General features: G+C 34.0%; 3 protein-coding genes across 4 annotated transcripts in view; 1 reads left to right on the top strand and 2 right to left on the bottom strand.

Moving 5' to 3' along the window:
• Window positions 1–495: 495 nt before the first annotated feature.
• LOC143912023 (uncharacterized) lies at window positions 496–3,603 on the bottom strand. 2 transcript variants are annotated; one of them, XM_077431147.1, is made up of 3 exons: window positions 3,112–3,603; window positions 1,791–3,010; window positions 1,042–1,538 (listed from the first exon to the last, which is right to left on the bottom strand). In XM_077431147.1, the coding sequence occupies exons 1-3, from the start codon at window positions 3,229–3,231 to the stop codon at window positions 1,280–1,282; spliced, it is 1,599 nt and encodes a 532-aa protein (XP_077287273.1). In that variant the 5' UTR covers window positions 3,232–3,603; the 3' UTR covers window positions 1,042–1,279. The 2 variants fall into 2 exon arrangements, with proteins under 2 accessions (XP_077287272.1, XP_077287273.1); XM_077431146.1 differs by having other exon boundaries at window positions 496–3,010; window positions 3,112–3,297.
• A 3,614-nt stretch (window positions 3,604–7,217) lies between these two features.
• Window positions 7,218–9,017, bottom strand: LOC143912026 (uncharacterized). Its single transcript, XM_077431157.1, has 2 exons — window positions 8,615–9,017; window positions 7,218–8,513 (listed from the first exon to the last, which is right to left on the bottom strand). The coding sequence occupies exons 1-2, from the start codon at window positions 8,726–8,728 to the stop codon at window positions 7,455–7,457; spliced, it is 1,173 nt and encodes a 390-aa protein (XP_077287283.1). The 5' UTR covers window positions 8,729–9,017; the 3' UTR covers window positions 7,218–7,454.
• Window positions 9,018–11,028: 2,011 nt separating this feature from the next.
• The window catches only part of Mvb12 (multivesicular body subunit 12-like Mvb12), a 22,997-nt gene continuing 10,942 nt past the window's right edge, over window positions 11,029–23,083 (top strand). Inside the window, exon 1 of the mRNA XM_077431158.1 lies at window positions 11,029–11,579. Within this exon, the coding sequence (XP_077287284.1) occupies window positions 11,330–11,579 (250 nt within the window). The 5' untranslated portion in view covers window positions 11,029–11,329. The remainder of the gene's footprint in view (window positions 11,580–23,083) is intronic.

The following is a 23,083-nucleotide window of genomic DNA, read 5'->3' as shown; positions in this document are numbered from 1 at the left end:
TGTATTGAAAGAATGCAATGAAATGAATTACAGGGTATTGAATATTTTGGTATCAGTCCGGTGACAAACTAATACCAATTATATATACGAGTATATAACATGGACAAAGCGGTGACTAAAATAATTTATTTCATTAACATTTCGTTCACCGTCTACTGAAATAAAAAGTTTCTAATATCATCTATTAAAGAAATCCTTGTCGTTATGAAATCTATCGCGTTACAGACAGATCTAAGAAACATTATGAATAATCATCTTTAATATGGACGGTATCTAAAAGTAAATTCGTCATTTTATTATGAACTTGTTACATCTCATCTACATACATAAATCGTCGGTAACATTATTTGTTTATCTTTGTTATATTGTATAACATTTTCTATATGTCATCTATATATTATAATATATATTCAAGAATATGTTTATGTATAATGTGTTGAAAACATAATAAATCATTGTATTTACTGTGCATAAAAGGTTTTTTTTTTTAATTTTGTCCCTGTAATTTAGATTAAGGTATATATTTTAGAATTTATTTGAAAGTACATATATCATATTATAATTTAGTAGCTCCTTCTTATTTTAGAATTTTTGTTATACATTTCAAACCAGCAAAATCGTAAAATTTGTGTTTGTTTTTAACAATTCGGATAGTCGTGGTTCTATTGTGCATACATATTACTTACTTATCAATACATTGGTAATTAAATCGGTGATAGTCAGCAACTCAAAACAATATCACTTGCACTATTCCATATTTTTCACTTCTCATATTCAACAATTACTCAATTTACTCATATTCAACAATTAGCAATGTTTTATATACGTACAAAACATGAAGATATAGGTTTGTTGTTATTTCAAAATAACAACAAACTCTTTTCTTACGCCGGTCATACGTTTCACCCCGTCTGTTGAAATTGCCACAATTTTAGAGCACTTTGACGCCTGGCTTAGGATGATGAAGTATGTTTACCATAATTACCACAATTTCATCCAATAAATAAAAATTATTACATTTAAAATAAATAAAACAAGTAAGCCAAATAATAGAAGTGTGCATTTAAATTTTCTATTATCATTTATCTTAAAATTATTTAAATAAACTGAAATGACATGAGAAGGGGGCACCAAAAACATCATGGGACGCATGCAACCAAAATGTAAGAATAATAACAGTATTAATGTATATAATAACAATTTTTTTATATTCATTCCAATATGTAATTTATTATGTGACCAAGGGATAGATTTTCGAGTAAATGATTTTAAACAAATTTCACACTTGTAAAGCTTTTCCCCCCGTGTGAGATATTAAATGTGTCACAAGTTTATGTTTTCGGATAAATGATTTTAAACAAATGTCACATTTGTGTGGTTTTATCTCAGCATGCAATTGTTTATGTCTCTTGGGGTAAGGTTTTCGAGTAAATGATTTTAAAAAGATTTCACATTTGTGTGGTTTTATCCCAGCATGCAATTTTTTATGTGTCTCGAGGCTAGATTTTTGAGTAAATGATTTTGGACAGATTTCGCACCTGTAAGGCTTTTCCCCCGTGTGAGATCTTAAATGTATCACAAGTTTATTTTTATAAATAAATGATTTTAAACAAATGTCACATTGGTGTGGTTTTATCCCAGCATGCAATTTTTCATGTAACACGAGGTAAGATTTTTGAGAAAATAATTTTAAACAAATTTTACATTTGTGTGGTTTTATACCAGCATGCAATTTTGTATGTGTCTCGAGGCTATATTTTTGAGTAAATGATTTTAGACAGATTTCACACCTGTAAGGCTTTTCCCCCGTGTGAGTTCTCAAATGTGACACAAGTTCATCTCTACGAACAAATGATTTTAAACAAATGTCACATTTGTGTGGTTTTATCCCAGTATGTGATTTTTTATGTGTCTCTAAGCTAGATTTTTGAGTATATGATTTTAGACAGATTTCACACCTGTAAGGCTTTTCCCCCGTGTGAGATCTCAAATGTATCACAAGTTTATTTTTATAATTAAATGATTTTAAACAAATGTCACATTGGTGTGGTTTTATCCCAGCATGCAATTTTTCATGTAACACGAGGTAAGATTTTTGAGAAAATAATTTTAAACAAATTTTACATTTGTGTGGTTTTATCCCAGCATGCGATTTTTTATGTGTCTCGAGGCTAGATTTTAGAGTAAATGATTTTAGACAGATTTCACACTTGTAAGGCTTTTCCCCCGTGTGAGTTCTCAAATGTGACACAAGTTCATATTTACGAACATATGATTTTAAACAAATGTCACATTTGTGTGGTTTTATCCCAGCATGCGATTTTTTATGTGTATCGAGGCCAGATCTTTGAGTAAATGATTTTAGACAGATTTCACACCTGTAAGGTTTTTCCCCCGTGTGAGATCTCAAATGTCTCACGAGCTTATTTTTATAATTAAATGATTTTAAACAAATGTCACATTGGTGTGGTTTTATCCCAGCATGCAATTTTTTATGTGTCTCGAGGCTAGATTTTTGAGTAAATGATTTTAGACAGATTTCACACCTGTAAGGCTTTTCCCCCGTGTGAGTTCTCAAATGTGACACAAGTTCACCTTTCCGAACATATGATTTTAAACAAATGTCACATTTGTGTGGTTTTATCCCAGCATGCGATTTTTTATGTGTATCGAGGGTAGATTTTCTAGTAAATGATTTTAGACAAATTTCACACTTGTGTAGATTTATCCCAGTATGCAATTTTTTTTGTTTCTTATGGTTAGATTTTTGAGTAAATGGTTTTAGACAAATTTCACTATCCTTTCGTTGAATTGTCGATTGTGAAGGCTCATCGTCCCATATTAGATCTTCCAAGAAAACTTCTTCAGTCTTGATGTTCAAGCAATCAGCTAACCTCAGTTGAGATGTTTCGTGGCTTCGAAAGCAAGCCTTTCGAAAGCTGATCAACGATTCGAGATTGGTCTTACACGAAAAACACACCGTGTCTGGCAACCCATCGCCTCTTTTAACCTGCAGATGAAATGAAAAAAACAATAGGATTGAGCGGTGAGAAGAGTTGGGAGAACCAATTGGGTCCACAACAGTATTGTAACCTGTAACCAGTAACCTACATAAATCTGACAGCCGGTCCGAATGCGTTGCTCCAGACGCTCTGGATGAGGACCTGGTCTCTGGAAGATGGAGACGGAAGACTCGGCCGGAGCTGATCCAAGACAAAGCCTGCACTCCATCGTCCCTGTATTTAACTCTTACACCAACCAGATGCCTAGCTCTTTTTTTTTGGTACTAGTTATACCTAGGGTTGTCAGGCGTCCCGATTAATCGGGATTGTTACCAGTTTTAAGTCTCGTATCCCAGTGTCCCGAACAAACCTCTCGGGACGCCCAAATATCCCGGTTTACCACTTTTTAACTTCCTACAGAAGTTTTTAACTCAGAATTAACATAAACTATAAACAAAAAGTCAATGGCTACGTCCACACTACCGATATCTACACCCGATACACCCGATATTTAGGAATTTTCCCATATCCAGTTCTCTTATTGAAAATTTCGTACACATCGGTGTAGATATCGCTAGTGTTAACGGTGCCATTGATTCATGAGTCATGACACGCAGACGCGGAATAGACACCGTCAGAACAGAAAGACTAACACATTTCTGTGATTTTGCTTATATTGAATATAAAAATATACTCTCAAATTCAAAAACTAGGTGGCTATCACTATTGCCTGAAATATAATCCACTCTAAAGCTATTTGAAGCTTTAAAAGCTTTTTTCTTAACTGAAGAAAAAGCACCAAAAACTGTATTAGGTATTTTCACTTATCCTCTCAGTGAAGTCTATCTTTGGTTTCTTCATTGTAATTGTAGCACTTCTCATTTATATATATATATTAAAAATAGAAAGGAAAAAAAAATCAATATTCGAAATTCCTTCGTCCTCGGCACCTTCGCCTCCGGGGCTTTCGCCCCCGGAGCCTTTGGTGCTTCTCGAGGCCGGGGGCGAATTCATTTGAATTGAAAAGAAAATATATCGTAATAGAAACTTACCTGTTTACAAAGTTCCCAACGACAGTTATGGTAAACGGACTACTAGTCATATGTGAACCAGTCACAGGACAACCGGTCGCTCTAGATCGCTTTCACGTGATCGATCTAGAGCGTGACACTAAAACTGGTCACACCCAAAAATTCGACCAATTTTAATTTGGTGTGACCAGTTTTAGTGTGACGGGTGATCACGTGTGACCGATCTAGACCGACCGGTTGTCCTGTGACCGGTTCACATTTGACTAGTAATCACCGAACCAAACCTGTCACAGGACAACTGGTCGCTCTAGATCGGTCACTCGTGATCATCCGTCACGCTAAAACTGGTCACGAGAAAACTAGTCACACGCTAAAACTGGTCACACGCTAAAACTGGTCACACGCTAAAACTAGTCACGAGAAAACTGGTCACACGCTAAAACTGGTCACGAGAAAATTGGTCACACGCTAAAACTGGTCACGAGAAAACTGGTTACACGCTAAAACTGGTCACGAGAAAACTGGTCACACGCTAAAACTGGTCACACCCAAAAATTTAAAATTCGCGTGCATTTGTCAACCCATCTGACGTTCGCATCGCTCGCATCCGAGAAGGTTGGCAATCGCTTTTGCGTTCAATTACTAATCTTAATTCACCGCGGGAGGTCTATGAAAACACTGATTATGTTAGTAAGAGGATCCTTTATTTATGTTCACTTGTTACAATATTAATTATATGTAAAAAAGAAGGTCGTTTTCGTTTCTCAGCTTCGGAGCCAATGGGACGTTGCCAGAGATTCATTCTGCATGTTTGTACAAGAGCGATGATTATGCCATTGCCTTCATTTTTAATATGGACGGTATCTAAAAGTGAATTCGTCATTTTATAATGAACTTGTTACATCTCATCTACATAAACAAATCGTCGTAGGTTTTTGAGCTCTTTCTCCTATTATGCTGTGCATTAACATTAGAATAATATAATACTATGATTACTAACCAAAGTTAGCTATTAAATATTAAATTAGCTATTAAAATAGATATAAAATGTATTGTGAACATAATAATAAAAAGCATTTAAAAATCAAAACAAATAATATATATTCAAGAATATGTTTATGTATACTACTGCGTTGAAAACATAATAAATCATTGTATTTACTGTGCATAAAAGGTTTTTTTTTACTTTATCTATGTACGTAGTAACAATAGATGAAGTTTTGTGATCATGCGAAAATTCGAACTCGAGATTTTGACTGATTCGAACTCAGAATCGATCACTGATCACGTTTTCATGATCTAGAAAAAATGTGTGTGTGTGTGTGTGTATTTTGGGGATATTTTTAACACCGTTAGTCCTATCGAAATGAAACTTAGTATCGGTTAATGAAATTCTTATCGACACGCCGTAATTTTTTTTTCCAAATTTTTAAGTTGACCGGAAATGGTACCTCCCCTCATAGGTGTCCTCTTTTTTTAAGTTTTTGAATTCAAATATCTCCCAAACCACTAACTGAATCAGACTGAATTTTTTTTAAATATGATAGAAATAATAATTTTTATAACCTTTTTTTTTTTAAATATTTCTGAACCGGAAGTAGTACTTTTACTCTAGAGAATTGAGGTTTTTTATGTTTTTCTCAGAAACCTTTTGGTTTATTGAACTGAAATTTCATATCTAAAAGTTTAAGCTTAATACCAAGTTATATATAAAATTTAGTAAGTATCTGTCAACCGGAAGTGGCAGTTTACTCTTGTTCGATTTTTCTTCCACTATTTTTTTCGACCCCTTAAACATGTGTGTTCGTCACAAAAAAATTCAAGTATAATTCTTGTAGTAATGTAATGAAAATAAAAAAAAATTATTAAATTTTATGAACCGGAAGTGGGACTTTTTTCACTAAGAAAGGTTGAAAATGTTGTGCCCACTACTCTGTCCACACCCCTGAACGTATTAAGCTGAAAATTTATATTTCTATCCTTTATGTACTAACTTAGAGCTGGTAGGGTTTTGGTTAGAATGCGTAAACCGGAAATAGTATTTTTTTTAAAAACAATATTTCATTATTTTATTTTGACCTTTTAAATTGTTTTAAGCTTCTTAATATTTATTGTGTATAATAAAAATAGTGATTTTAAGTAAAAATAAAAAAAATTACTTAATTTAATGAACCGAAAGTAGGATTGTTTTCCTCGTAGAAAGGTCAAAAATGTTGTGCCCACTACTCTGTCCACACCCCTGAACGTATTAAGCTGAAAATTTATATTTCTATCCTTTATGTACTAACTTAGAGCTGGTAGGGTTTTGGTCAGAATTTGTAAACCGGAAGTAGTATTTTTTTTTAAAACAATATTTCGTTATTTTATTTTGACCTATAAAATTATATTTATTTTCTTGATATTTAATGAGTATAATACTGATAGTGATTTTTAGTAATAAAAAAAATTTGAACAAAATCTGACAACCGGAAGTAGAACTTTTGTTTTGTGCAAGTTTCCATACATTTGCGCTCAATTTGTATCGCTATCATAGTCATCAGTTCAATATCGAATTTTGTTTTGTAACCTTCTTATATTCCTCAAATATATAGATAAAGTCATGGGTTGGTCACACCCGAATTTTTTTTATTTTGTCCCTGTAATTTAGATTAAGGAATATATTTTAGAATTTATTTGAAAGTACATATATCATACAATTATAATTTAGTAGCTCCTTATTATTTTAGAATTTTTATGTTATACATTTCAAAGCAGCAAAATCGTAAAATTTGTGTTTGTTTTTAACAATTCGGATAGTCGTGGTTCTATTGTACATACATATTACTTACTTATCAATACATTGGTAATTAAATCGGTGATAGTCAGCAACTCAAAACAATATCACTTGCACTAATCCATATTTTTCCCTTCTCATATTCAACAAATAACTCAATTTACTCATATTCAACAATTAGCAATGTTTTATGTATGTACAAAACATGAAGATATAGGTTTGTTGTTATTTCAAAATAACAACAAACCCTTTTCTTACGCCGGTCATACATTTCGCCCCGTCTGTTGAAATTGCCACAATTTTAGAGCACTTTGACGCCTGGCTTAGGATGATGAAGTATGTTTACCATAATTACCACAATTTCATCCAATAAATAAAAATTATTACACTTAAAATAAATAAAACAAGTAAGCCAAATAATAGAAGTGTGCATTTAATTTTCAATTATCATTTATCTTAAAATTATTTAAATAAACTGAAATGACATGATAAGGGGGCACCAAAAACATCATGGCACGCATGCAACCAAAATGTAAGAATAATAACAGTATTTATGTATATAATAACAATTTTTTTATATTCATTCCAGTATGTAATTTATTATGTGACCAGAGGATAGATTTTCGAGTAAATGATTTTAAACAAATTTCACACTTGTAAGGCTTTTCCCCCTGTGTGAGATCTCAAATGTGATACAAGCTTTTTTTTATAAATAAATGATTTAAAACAAATGTCACATTTGTATGGTTTTGTCCCAGTATGCAATTTTTTATGTGTATTGAGGATATATTTTCGAGTAAATGATTTTAGACAGATTTCACACCTGTAAGGCTTTTCCCCCGTGTGAGATCTCAAATGTATCACAAGGTTATTTTTATAAATAAATGATTTTAAACAAATGTCACATTGGTGTGGTTTTATCCCAGCATGCATTTTTTTATGTGTCTCGAGGCTAGATTTTTGAGTAAATGATTTTAGACATATTTCGCACCTGTAAGGCTTTTCCCCCGTGTGAGATCTCAAATGTCTCACGAGCTTATTTTTATAATTAAATGATTTTAAACAAATGTCACATTGGTGTGGTTTTATCCCAGCATGCATTTTTTTATGTGTCTTGAGGCTAGATTTTTGAGAAAATAATTTTAAACAAATTTTACATTTGTGTGGTTTTAACACAGCATGCAATTGTTTATGTCTCTCTAGGCTAGATTTTTGAGAAAATGATTTTAGACAGATTTCACACCTGTAAGGCTTTTCCCCCGTGTGAGTTCTCAAATGTGACACAAGTTCATCTTTCCGAACATATGATTTTAAACAAATGTCACATTTGTGTGGTTTTATCCCAGCATGCGATTTTTTATGTGTATCGAGGGTAGATTTTCTAGTAAATGATTTTAGACAAATTTCACACTTGTGTAGATTTATCCCAGTATGCAATTTTTTTTGTTTCTTATGGTTAGATTTTTGAGTAAATGGTTTTAGACAAATTTCACTATCCTTTCGGTGAATTGTCGATTGTGAAGGCTGATCGTTCCATATTAGATCTTCCAAGAAAACTTCTTCAGTCTTGATGTTCAAGCAATCAGCTAACCTCAGTTGAGATGTTTCGTGGCTTCGAAAGCAAGCCTTTCGAAAGCTGATCAACGATTCGAGATTGGTCTTACACGAAAGACACACCGTGTCTGGCAACCCATCGCCTCTTTTAACCTGCAGATGAAATGAACAAAACAATAGGATTGAGCGGTGAGAAGAGTTGGGAGAACCAATTGGGTCCACAACAGTATTGTAACCTGTAACCAGTAACCTACATAAATTTGACAGCCGGTTCGAATGCGTTGCTCCAGACGCTCTGGATGAGGATCGCCGAAGATGGAGACGGAAGACTCGGCCGGAGCTGATCCAAGACAAAGCCTGCACTCCATCGTCCCTGTATTTTACTCTGACACCAACCAGACGACTCGCCTTCGCCTTGCTATTTTTTTTAGTGACACCTTTGGTCTAAATTTGATACTACAGTATACTCTCGATTATCCGGGTGCGGATTATCCGGTTTGCGGATTATCCGTGCTTGAAAAATAATAATTAATTTTATAAATTTAATTTTTTTTTCTTATATGATTATGAGACGCACCGATTGATTGCGACCGTAAACACGCGTGTTATTTGGGTAAACGGACTACTAGTCAAATGTGAACCTGTCACAGGACAACTGGTCGCTTCATGGTGCGTACGCACCAAGCCAACGAACGGCCCACAGGCCAACTTTTAAAACCAGTAGCGTACAAAATATCGAAATAAAAATTAAATTTAAAAATTGAAATTAAATATCAAAATTAAAACTATTATTATTATATTAAAATTAAATTCAAGTATCAAAATGAAATTATAATCATTATATTAAAATTAAAATTAAATATTGAAAGTTAAAACAGAACATGCACAATTTAAATAAATTGTCGAGATTGACCTAAAATTAGATCATCAAAAATCACATACAGGTAATCCTCGACTTTTGTTTGTCGAAGATGTTTTGACTTACGAAGATACGCACTAAGATCGAAAAAAAATCAAAGAATTATTATTTTTACTTCCCCGTAATGCGCAGTTACTGAGAATATATCATGTATTAGTATGGGTGATCCTACGTTGGAAGCTAACCCGGGGTGTTGTCGGTCACATCAAACGGATTTTTTTATTCTTCAATTGTTTCTCTCGTCGAAATAAATCAAGTAATTAAATCATTTCAGAGGTAAAATTTATCGGATAATGTGTGATTATTAATTTTATTTCGACGAAAGAAAAAAAACCCTTTGACAAATCACCGACATCCGACACCGCGTTTTTTTATGAATTGTTTTTTTTTTTATCGATCATCCACGTGGAAATACAGTAACATCTCGTGACGACTTTAACAATATTTTTTTTCGCTCGTACGCAGAGAAATTATAATATTTCTCTGGTTTTAAATGCGGTATCGTCGTAATTCAAAACATTGTTGTAATTCAAAACATCAACGATGATCTAATTTTAGCTCAATCTCGCTCTTTAGCTTGATTTTGATATTCAATTTCAATTTTAAAATTTAATTTTTATTTCGATATTTTGTACGCTACTGCTGGTTAAAAAGTTGGCCCAAAATCGTCGTTGGTTTAGTCCGTAAGCACCATTAGATCGGTCACTCGTGATCATCCGTCACGCTAAAACTGGTGTACAGACTCCAGGGATGTTCAACTCGAGAGCACCCCGGAAGTCGGTTTTGTGAGATAGCTAGTGGTAAGCTTGGGCGGGGCTGGTTTCCTCAAGGTGCCTTCCTTCGTCGTCGGTGGTCTGGTCTCTGCTGATGTCGGCTGCTCTGCTATGTCCCTTTCTCCTTCGTAATGTGCGTGGGATGCGTGATGTGGAAAAAGGGAGGAAATTGTATAATAATGAAAACAGGTTGTAATTCTGTTTGTATGGTGACTGTATTTTATATATATATATATATATATATATATATATATATATATATATATATATATATATATACAGAGATCAAGCAGGGGGGACAGGGGGGGGAGTAAACAAAGTAACCACGCGTGTCTTTTGAGGTTAGCCACGCGTAGCTCAGTTGTCTGGCTTCTGGACGAAGACAGACCAAGCTTCCTCTGGTGCACACCGGACGGATACTGGAGCTGGTCTCCAAGTATCGTCACAACCCTCACCAGCCTCTAGCTGGTGATTTCGGTGGCGAGGTGGGCCCCGTACACCCCGGGGGTGTTTACGCGCCAAACCGCTATTGACAACTGTCGGTTTGTGTGCCAACCGCTGTCTCAGGGTGGCCAGCACAAAAATATATCGGCCAAATCGTGGGTCGTAAGGCCACGAAAGCCGATCATCAGACATAGTCTGAACAACTGGTCACGAGAAAACTAGTCACACGCTAAAACTGGTCACGAGAAAACTGGTCACACGCTAAAACTGGTCACGAGAAAACTGTCAAAGTGATTACTATCCAGGAGGATTTCATAGACCTCCCTGCGGTAAAAACATTCGCGCAGTAATGTTTTCACAGTTTTCTGTGCACCGATTTTTCTGTACGCCGAATTTTCGTTGCGGTGGTTATCTTGATAGCGATTCACCTTTCAATACACTTCATTCTTCAAAAAAAAAAAAAAAGTTTGTCAACCGTATTGACCATAAATTCGATTGGCAACAGTGGAAGACACTCGCAACAAACGTCAGTGGCAGTGCAGGGCCGGCGCCCGTTCGCTTTGGTTGTGTGTGTGTTTGTTTGCTCTCGCTTTTTTACATTTCCGATGCGTCTCTCGTGTTCGTTCTTGACGTAGCATTCGCTTTTGACCCTTTAATGTACAGTCGATCTTCGAATGGTTGCGTCGCAATCGCAGTGCGCCGCCTCCAGCGTTTCAGACACGCCGATGGAAATTTCGATCCACTAATTTAAGGGTCATCGACTCGGGCGAACCTCATCGATTGGACAACTCACTCGTGACATTTGTCATTGCCATATTCGCAGTCGCAGTGAAATGGCGAAAGCTAAGTTTTACCTGCCGAAAGATCAGGGCATCATCGGCGTGATGGGGACGTTGAGCCAGACGCTGCCCGACGAGAGACCCATCACTGCCATATCGGTCGTGGAAAACTCCAGCAAATGCCCCGAAGGATTCTTCCCCATATTGAAGACGTACGACGAGGACTGCGACGCCGACCTGTGGAGACAACCCGTCATATTCGGCAAAAAGTCTTGCCGCTACCTCTGTCTTTCCAAATCAGAAAGTAAATATCTACTCGCTAAGATTAACGTTTGCTTATTTGTCTACACTATTCAATTTAGAACCGACATATTTGATATACGGTCTCAAATTAGACTGTATATGTGGTTTTTAGAATGGGGCTCAAGTCCAAGGTCAATATACGATACTTATAATATATCACATTATTTCAACTTTTACAAGCTTGAGCAACGCCAGGCAATTTTCAATGTGAAAATCAGACACTGTGTGTATATATTTGCGTATGAATACATATGTATATAAAACAAAATCTAACAATACTGTGGTTAAAAAGCCATATTTTAATGTTATATATTATGTACATATCTATAAATGGTGTATGTAATGTATACATCTGATTTAGATGTTTTTGAGGAAGCGATGAAATAACATGTAGAGGATGAATCAATCCGGGATGAAAGTAATTTTAGAACAGCAAAAGGTGAATGGATTGAGAGTAAGTGTTGTGCGAAAAGATATCTGGCACTCGGTCAACTGGTACTAAGTTCAACTGATAATGCCCGCATTTTCCGGCACCGAGATGCACTCGTTCGGTTACTCGTAGCTCAATTAACTAATTGTTTTGGGCTTTGGGTCTAATTGCCGGGAGACATTCAACGAAGAATACTCACAAGTCGTCAAATGTTTGCGCTGTAATGAGCATTTCAAATTTGCATGGAATTCGGTTCACAAGACAGTTATCAGTTAATGGATTTTCGTTGTATGAGAGTCTGGATTATATATAAAAGTGACTTTTACTATGACACTACGATACTGTATACATATGCAGTAGGGTCGCTAGGCCCGTGCGGGAAAGTATGGTCTGGACCAGGTGACACCATTTTTTGGGTGATACCAAATTGTTCAAATTGAAAAACGCTACTTCGACACATTCGTTGTATGACGGTCCCCGAGCGGCTACACCTTATTGCAATTTCTGTATATATACAGCTTTCTGTATATATACAGCTTTCTATATATATATACAGCTTTCTGTGTATATACAGCTTTCTATATATATACAGCTTTCTATATATATGTATGGATGTATTTATGTTTATGTTTAATTGTTATTTTGTTTTTTTTTCTTTTTTGTGTTATATTTTTTGACCATTGTGGCGCTTTAGGAATTCCTGTTATGCCACAATGGTCTGTTTAAAATAAATAAATAAATAAATAAAATAAATAAATATATACAGCTTTATGTGTATATATATATATATATATACAGCTTTATGTGTATATATATATATATATATACAGCTTTCTGTATATTTATTTATTTATTTAATAGTTTTGGACCATTGTGGCATTACAGGAAGAACCTAATGCGCCACAATGGCCTACATTTGAAAAATATATAAAAACAAGTAAACTGTAAATAAAGAAAAAAAAGCAAAAGCAGAAAACATGGTAAAATAAAATAATAAAAAAAAGTAACAAAAGGAAAATAATACATCATTCAGAGAGAAAAAAAAAATAACAAAAGTGTAAAAATTAAAAATAAAATCCATTAATCCCATTCTTTGTTTACACTAAACAAAATTAAAATAGTATATAAAAATGTACAAAGGAGAAAGAAAAAGTAAAATAAAATATATACAGCTTTCTGTATATATACAGCTTTCTGTATATATACACAGGTTTCTGTATATATACAGCTTTCTGTATATATACACGGGTTTCTGTATATATACAACTTTCTGTATTTATACAGCTACCGCGAAATCTGTCCGGAGCAGCTACGTATAGTTTCAAATATGAGCCATGATTGGCTTTTGTTTTGAATTCCTGAAAAATCAGTGTTTGTACCTAAAGGTAAGAAGGTTAACTGATTAAGCCAGACGGAGATGCAATCCAGAAACGATGTGTGAACTTAGATTCTCTTTTGGTGCTTCTCCCTCTCGGAAGTGATAACAATTGACAAATATTAATAATTAATAAAAAATATATTTTAGATAACACCACCCCTAGCGACGCCACTGTACGTATGTAACAGTTGGGCTGAAAAGTTCGTAGGCTAGCATAGAAAAAATCTTTTTTTGTTAGAATTTGATTTTATTATTCAATATAGTTGTCTTCGAGGGCGATACAACGATTATAGCGGTCATACAATTTTTCGATACCATTTTTATAGTACGATTTGTCTTTAGCCTCAAAATAGGCTTCAGTTTCTCTTCATCGGCGCAAAATTTCTGTCCAGCGAGCATCCTCTTGAGGTCTGAGAACAGGAAAAAGTCGCTGGGGGCCAGATCTGGAGAATACGGTGGATGCAGAAGCAATTCGAAGCCCAATTCATGCAATTTTGCCATCGTTTTAATTGATTTGTGACACGGTGCATTGTCTTGAGGAAACAACACTTTCTTCTTCTTCAAATGGTGCCGTTTTTCCGCGATTTCGTCCTTCAAACGCTCCAATAACGCTACGTAATAGTCGCTGTTTATGGTTTTTCCCTTTTTAAGATAGTCGATGAATATTATAGTATGCGCATCCCAAAATACTGATGCCATAACCTTGGCAGCCGACTTTTGCGTCTTTCCACGCTTTGGAGTCACTTCATCACGTGCAGTCCACTCGGCTGACTGTCGATTGGACTCCGGTGTGAAATGATGGAGCCATGTTTCATCCATTGTCACATATCGACGCAAAAATTCGGGTTTATTACAATTGAACAGTTCCAAACACTGCTCAGAACGGTACGTGACGATTGGGCGCCCAGGACGATTGGGCGATCAGTGTTACTCGCCACTGCGACAATTGGACGACGAGACTGGCGGACACTGCGTCAATTGGGCCCTGCGTCAATTGGGCGCCCATCGCACTGGGCGATCATCGAGTGGCCGACGGCGACCGGGCGACCAGGGCGCGTGGGCGACCACCGACACGGCCCGCTGGTGAAGTGGTCGCCAAGCTTACGTAAACTCTGCGTTTTGCAAGGAACGACCGCGAACGGAGCGTTATAGGAATTTCCGATGCACTGACAAATATTCTACCTACATACATATGCTTTATACCGCTTTATTTTTCGTTTCAGTTTTACCAATTTTTCGTAACAACACGAATCATACTATTAATTTTTTTCGCTATATTATATTACATTTGCTGGAATTTTATATTAAACGTACTTTTATAAATACATGTGTAGCACCTTTTCACAAAAAATAATTGTAAGATGACAAATCATATGTACCTACATATTCTCCAAAATAATATAAAAGAAAAATGATCGATTGAATCTTTCGCGCAGTGCTTTTAGTTTTTTTTCAAATGGACACACTTTTTTTTCTTTTAAATGTTATATTTCAGTTTTATCAATTGGATAAATTCACACTCTATTCTCAATTTTCTCAACACTGTATTAGTTATACATAATAACAAAATATTTTCTAATAGCGATTCTCAAAGTTTTCAAGATTATATTTTTTTTCAATGATGAAATACGTTTACGAAAAAAAAGCGCATACTTAAATTCGTTCGCGGAGCTCGAATAATTTTTTTCGGCTTTTCCCATAATTAAATTATTACATCGTTTACGATTCGCAGAGGCAATTCTCGAAAAAAATAGCTTTTTAAAGTAATTTTAAACATCTCCCGTTCTATGGTTATTGTTGAAAATTACATTGAGCCACAAAAAATCACGTTTTTTAGTTACCAGAGCGGAGACTAACCAATCTTTACTAACTTTGACCCACTGAATTCGAATATGATATTGATTTTTGCTGGTTGGTGATTGTTTACGAGATATGAGCGTTTAAAAAAATGCGCGATTTTTACAGTTTTTTGGCTTTTGCGGTCTTTAACTCAAAACCTAGTATTGCTGTGCTCAAAGTGAGTATTGGAATCAATAGTCAGTTGTTTTTCCTATTGATTGTGATATTGCATTGCTTTAAAATACTTATAATTAATTGTCTAGCGAATTTTAAAAGTCAAAAAAATATTTTTTTTACGGATTTTTTCTCCGTGCTATTTTGCATTTATTTGGCAATTTTTTTATTTCACCTCGTTTATAAGGATTGGTTTTCTATTTCAATATTTTTTATTTTTATCTAAACGTACTAACTCGAGCGGTAATTGCAATTTAAATGCTTTCGTTTTTGTTGCTCAGTGTTATTATAGTCACATTAAAATCTATATGATAGTTTATAGTAATTAAGGCTCATTTCGTTTATCAATAATTTAATAAGGTATATTTTTACTAATTAATATCTTTCGCTTTTGTAAATTCGAAACATACATACATATGTATAACGAATTATGTTTACATCTATAACTGTCATCCAGCGCTCATCTGTTCATCTAATGTATAATTTCTTTAATAATATTTTATGCGTATAAAATATTACAAAGACCTTACAAGAAATTATATATTTTCAAATATTTGGACCGAATGAACGAACTCATTCAAAACGTTTTTTTTTTACTATGAGTGGCAGTTTTATTGCCTAAAGATAAATAATACCGCGTCTCATAGGCTAGGCTAGAGATGCTCTGCAAGTCATTTTGATAAAAGAGTTCTCAAAACGACTTTTGACAACTGTTTCTCGAACTACTTTTTTTCTTGATTGTTTTACATGACATGTTATACATACATACATATGTAAGGTTTTTCAACGGGTTTTTGCGGTATCATAAATTCATGGCCCTCAAATTTGGTTTAAAATAATGCAATGACTTTATATGACAAATAATAAATGATTTTATACCCTTTATCCTTTTATTAAATTCAAATTATTCATCACAGAGTAAATTCCAATAACTATTTTGAGGGAAGGTCTTGATTTCAAAAATATTTCGCATTTTAATTTAAGTATTTCATCCTCAACTAGTATTTGGTCTACATCCAAAAATTATTTTAATTTGATTGATATTTCTTCTATTTGTATTTCATCATTGAATGGGAATGACATGAATAATATTATATCCTCTATTTTTGAAAAATCTTTAAATCTATCAAACACATTTCGTAACTTATTAGCATATTGATCATATTCATGTGAGCTTCTATCGTAGATATGGCAGCCATATTTTCGAATTTGCATATTTGAGCTGGGCTCGTAAAAACTGACTTTCGACATTGTATTTTTGGTGATCAATTTAATATTCTCTATTTCTTCACCTTAATTTTTTCATTATAATCATCTGCTTCCTTTTTTTACCATTCATTTGACTAAAAAAATAACTGAACTTAAATAAATTATACAGTTAACATTAAAAAAGGAAAATATATACAAAACGTGTTTAAAGTATTGTCTAACATTCGAGAGTTTTTTTTTATAACTTTCTATTGTAGGGAGATATTTTCGTATCACATTTGAGCATTGAAGTAGATACTTCAATGAATTTGAGTCTTAAATGGTCAGTTTATTGTTCTCAAAAACATACCCAACTAACACCAAACATTCGAGCGAGAATTAACCTACGTAATTATTTTTTTTCCTGTATAACTGTAATCAATTCGGCTGCGATTTGTGTTTTTTAATTATTATTTAGTCGATCAATAGAGCGACTATCATCGGTTTGTTTGTTAAAAAATGTGGATCAACCGTAATAAATGCTTATTCCTAATCTTACGAAATTCCAAAATATGTAAAATTTGTATTCAAAGACATTTATTTATTTACATTAAATTAATTTTAGAATTGCTGGTATGTAGTCAATTCTAGAAACTCATAAATCGACCCGTTTTATTCGACCTTTTTTAATTTATTCCAATATTATTTTTTCAATATCGTATTCAAATTATTATTAATATTATTAATATATCACTGATCAAGTGATTTACTTTTACAATTTCTTGCTGGAAATTTGAAATCTGAACCGCTGTATTAGATAAACAGATGAGTGCTGGATGACCGTTATACATATGTACATATGTAGATGTAAACATGATTCGTTATACACGTACATATGTACATATGTATGTATGTATGTTGCTACTTTACAAAAGCAATAGATATTAAAAACCATGTGAACTGTATAATAGGTAAGTAAATACGAAATGAGCCTTAAATAATTTTGCAATCAATCCGTCGATTTTCATTCAGTATTTTTTTTTCTTCTCGAAGCAGGTTTTACGATTACCTACCAAAACAATGAAATAAATGGTCGGTCCCAAAATTGCAAACATTTTTCAAATGGACACACTTTTTTCTCTTTTAAATGTTATATTTCAGTTTTATCAATTGGATAAATTCACACCCTATTCTCAATTTTGTACTACACTGTAATAGTTATACATAATTACAAAATATTTTCTAACAGTGATTCATTCAACATTAGATGATATTTTGGACCGATCCCTTCAGGTACCGATCCCTTCGACAAAAAAAAGGGGAAGAACATAATATTTGATATTTTTACGATACAATCGTCTTAATGCAATACAATGCCTCTTTGGCCCTTCTGCGAACAAATTCTCTCATTGCCCCGAAAATATAAAAATCGATATTCGTACAAATTTACGTAAAAAATATTCGTACAAATTAAATGTTCAAAAATAAAAATATAAATACTTATATAATAGCGCGAATTGCATCGGCTTTCGATGATCTTAAAAAATATGGGATCAACCGTGTGATTGGTGCTTATTTTTAATCTTACGAAAATCCAAAACGTGTAAAATTTGTAACTCTCAACATTAGATCAATTCTAGAATCGCCAGTATTTAGTATATTCATCAAATCATAGTATTAATAAAGTTTTTTGATTTACTTTTCATTGATGAATAATGAAAATAAATATTAAATTGAAAATTTTCAAAATAACATATGTACATATGTATGTACATTCATACAACACACACATACATACATTGAAAAAATTATTTCCATGCTAATTATAACATTTGAAAATTACAAGGTTTATCTTAGTTTTGGACAAACCTCCTAAAACTTTTCCGATCGCTTTGAAACTTTGCCATTTTTTTTGGAATAAAAAACGTTTATTTTATCGGAGAGGTTTTGAAAAAACGATGAAAACCATTTCAGAATAATTTGAATTTAATAAAAGGATAAAGGGTATAAAATCATTTATTATTTGTCATATAAAGTCATTGCATTATTTTAAACCAAATTTGAGGGCCATGAATTTATGATACCGCAAAAACCCGTTGAAAAACCTTACATATGTATGTATGTATAACATGTCATGTAAAACAATCAAGAAAAAAAGTAGTTCGAGAAACAGTTGTCAAAAGTCGTTTTGAGAACTCTTTTATCAAAATGACTTGCAGAGCATCTCTAGCCTAGCCTATGAGACGCGGTATTATTTATCTTTAGGCAATAAAACTGCCACTCATAGTAAAAAAAAAACGTTTTGAATGAGTTCGTTCATTCGGTCCAAATATTTGAAAATATATAATTTCTTGTAAGGTCTTTGTAATATTTTATACGCATAAAATATTATTAAAGAAATTATACATTAGATGAACAGATGAGCGCTGGATGACAGTTATAGATGTAAACATAATTCGTTATACATATGTATGTATGTTTCGAATTTACAAAAGCGAAAGATATTAATTAGTAAAAATATACCTTATTAAATTATTGATAAACGAAATGAGCCTTAATTACTATAAACTATCATATAGATTTTAATGTGACTATAATAACACTGAGCAACAAAAACGAAAGCATTTAAATTGCAATTACCGCTCGAGTTAGTACGTTTAGATAAAAATAAAAAATATTGAAATAGAAAACCAATCCTTATAAACGAGGTGAAATAAAAAAATTGCCAAATAAATGCAAAATAGCACGGAGAAAAAATCCGTAAAAAAAATATTTTTTTGACTTTTAAAATTCGCTAGACAATTAATTATAAGTATTTTAAAGCAATGCAATATCACAATCAATAGGAAAAACAACTGACTATTGATTCCAATACTCACTTTGAGCACAGCAATACTAGGTTTTGAGTTAAAGACCGCAAAAGCCAAAAAACTGTAAAAATCGCGCATTTTTTTAAACGCTCATATCTCGTAAACAATCACCAACCAGCAAAAATCAATATCATATTCGAATTCAGTGGGTCAAAGTTAGTAAAGATTGGTTAGTCTCCGCTCTGGTAACTAAAAAACGTGATTTTTTGTGGCTCAATGTAATTTTCAACAATAACCATAGAACGGGAGATGTTTAAAATTACTTTAAAAAGCTATTTTTTTCGAGAATTGCCTCTGCGAATCGTAAACGATGTAATAATTTAATTATGGGAAAAGCCGAAAAAAATTATTCGAGCTCCGCGAACGAATTTAAGTATGCGCTTTTTTTTCGTAAACGTATTTCATCATTGAAAAAAAATATAATCTTGAAAACTTTGAGAATCGCTATTAGAAAATATTTTGTTATTATGTATAACTAATACAGTGTTGAGAAAATTGAGAATAGAGTGTGAATTTATCCAATTGATAAAACTGAAATATAACATTTAAAAGAAAAAAAAGTGTGTCCATTTGAAAAAAAACTAAAAGCACTGCGCGAAAGATTCAATCGATCATTTTTCTTTTATATTATTTTGGAGAATATGTAGGTACATATGATTTGTCATCTTACAATTATTTTTTGTGAAAAGGTGCTACACATGTATTTATAAAAGTACGTTTAATATAAAATTCCAGCAAATGTAATATAATATAGCGAAAAAAATTAATAGTATGATTCGTGTTGTTACGAAAAATTGGTAAAACTGAAACGAAAAATAAAGCGGTATAAAGCATATGTATGTAGGTAGAATATTTGTCAGTGCATCGGAAATTCCTATAACGCTCCGTTCGCGGTCGTTCCTTGCAAAACGCAGAGTTTACGTAAGCTTGGCGACCACTTCACCAGCGGGCCGTGTCGGTGGTCGCCCACGCGCCCTGGTCGCCCGGTCGCCGTCGGCCACTCGATGATCGCCCAGTGCGATGGGCGCCCAATTGACGCAGGGCCCAATTGACGCAGTGTCCGCCAGTCTCGTCGTCCAATTGTCGCAGTGGCGAGTAACACTGATCGCCCAATCGTCCTGGGCGCCCAATCGACCGTGTCCCGCTCAGAATCATCAATTCGTTGTTGTTTTTGGTCGATTGTGAGCTCGCGCGGCACCCACTTTCGCATACCCAAATATTCATTCACGATATGTCCAACACGTTCCTTTGATATCTTTAGGGTCTCAGCTATCTCAATCAATTTCACTTTACGGTTATCCAAAATTATTTTGTGGACTTTTTTGATGTTTTCGTCGGTAACAGCCTCTTTGGGGCGTCCACTGCGTGCATCGTCCTCGGTTCTCATTTCGCCTCGTTTAAACTTAGCAAACCACTTCTCAACGGTTGATTTTCCTGGTGCAAGGTCCGAATAATGTTTATCAAGCCAAACCTTGGCTTCAATAGTATTTTTTTTCGCCGAAAAACAAAGCTTTATTAACACACGAAATTCCTTTTTATCCATTTTTTCAAACTAATAAAAGTTGCTTCACTCAAAATGCTATAACTCACAAACTAATAGTACGACAGCTGTCTAATTTATACACGTGTCTTTTTAAGGTTAGGGCTAACTAAAAATCATATGGATTTAATACTAGTAGCGCTATCTATGTGTCAGCCTACGAACTTTTCAGCCCACCTAATATATTATCGCTATTAGCTATTTAAAATTTGATATTAAACGCTCCACAAACGTGGCGTATCTTTTAAGCTAAATATAGTATACAAGTCACAAATAAAATAAATCAATACGGGCTATTCTATTTACGAAGGCCCACCCCCCACCCTATTTTTAGATGTCACTGAAAAGAAACCAAAATCAATTTCGAGTCATCGCCTTAAATTCGAAGGAGCGCGCACCGGTGCGCTTATGTCGATGAAGTGGTCAAGTCAGACAATTTTAATAGAGAACGTCCATTTTATAAAATAAATGTGCATTTAAAAAATTTTTTGCACGTTAAAAAAGTTTCTGTACGTTACAAAAAAAATTGTGTGCATTTCTAAATGACGGATACAGATTGTATTATAAACTTTGCTTTGATCATTGAAAAAGATATTTGCTACTTAAAAAGCGGATGTTTGCCACTTAAATGTGTATTATAATGACCAAAATACGAACCGACAACGACCAACGCTTCTCTCTACTGGATTCCTTCTTTTTTACTCTTCGGCTTGCGACCTTTGACGCCTACGACCTTGGCTTTGACCTGACATCATCATTCATATTCATACGTAATACGTAAACAAAAGTAAGCAATTTTGACCGTTGACAGGGGTCAACCTAACGGCACCGAAAGTGAAAAGGTCGAAAAAGCAAATATCGGAAGGCAAGGATCGAAAATCGAAAGATAAAAAAAGGGTGCATGGTAAACGGTACTATGTATATATAATATATATCAGTGGCATGCGGTGAAATTATCTCTCTTTTTTTTGTCATACAGCCTTGTTTAATGTGCGCGCGCAGGATACGGGAGGAAAAGCCTGCTCCTCTTGTTCCTGTTGTATCCTGCTCGCGCAAATTAAGTGAGGATGTACGACGGGGGGGAGAGAGACTTTTACCGCACGCCACTAATATACATATATACTAACCGTTTTTCATATGCATGTGTTACACCGAATCCGTGAAATTGTCTATTACACGCATTCGGCAAGAGAATTGCCGAATGCGTGAAAAATGCAAGCATGTTGACCAGTTCACGGATTTGGCAAATTTTTTGGCGAATGCGTGTATTCGGCAAGAATTTGTCTGCTCAAAGCATGGAGTCTCGCAAATAGACAGCAGCGCTCCGGTGTTGTTTTTTAGAACTGGACAGCGTGGACAAGTGTCAAAGTGACAGCTGAATAAGAATGTTTAATTTAGTTTAATTTACATATTATTATGTATAATATGACTACATACATATGTTTAGATCATCTCATATGACTTATACATAAATTAATGCCATTTTTATACATTTTGATCAATATTTTAAGAGTGAAACATATGTATGTGGTCATATTATACATAATAATATGTAAATTAAACATCCTTATTCAGCTGTCACTTTGACACTTGGTTATAATATAACACGCTGTCCAGTTCACGCATTCGGCAAAGAATTTACGGAATCCGTGAACTGGGCAACGTGCTTGCATTTTTCACGCATTCGGCAATTCTCTTGCCGAATGCTTGTAACAGACAATTTCATGGATTCGGTGTAACATATGCATTGTAAACGAACATTTTCGACTTTTTTACGGTCACCCATTTTAATGGTCACTTAACAATGGCAAAATATTTTATTCGATGCACAATACGAGATTGTTTAATGCACCGAAAATAATGCAAATATTTAATGCACAAACAAGATACAAAGTATTTTTCTCAATGTACAGTCAAATCTTACCCATTTTAATAGTGCGGGGTATTTACATACACATAACCATCGACTTACGGTGTCGTGATTTTTTTAAATTTGCAGTTTCCTTCAATTTGCACTTCCACTTTGCCAAACTTGGACAGTTTGGCAAATGTGACCAGTGGTCACCGTCGGAATCGATCAAGGCAA

The sequence above is a fragment of the Arctopsyche grandis genome, chromosome 5 (genome assembly GCF_051622035.1).
Source record: "Arctopsyche grandis isolate Sample6627 chromosome 5, ASM5162203v2, whole genome shotgun sequence".
Lineage (NCBI taxonomy): Eukaryota > Metazoa > Arthropoda > Insecta > Trichoptera > Hydropsychidae > Arctopsyche > Arctopsyche grandis.
The sequence above is the reverse complement of the archived record's forward strand: the minus strand, read 5'-3'. Positions and strand labels throughout refer to the sequence as shown.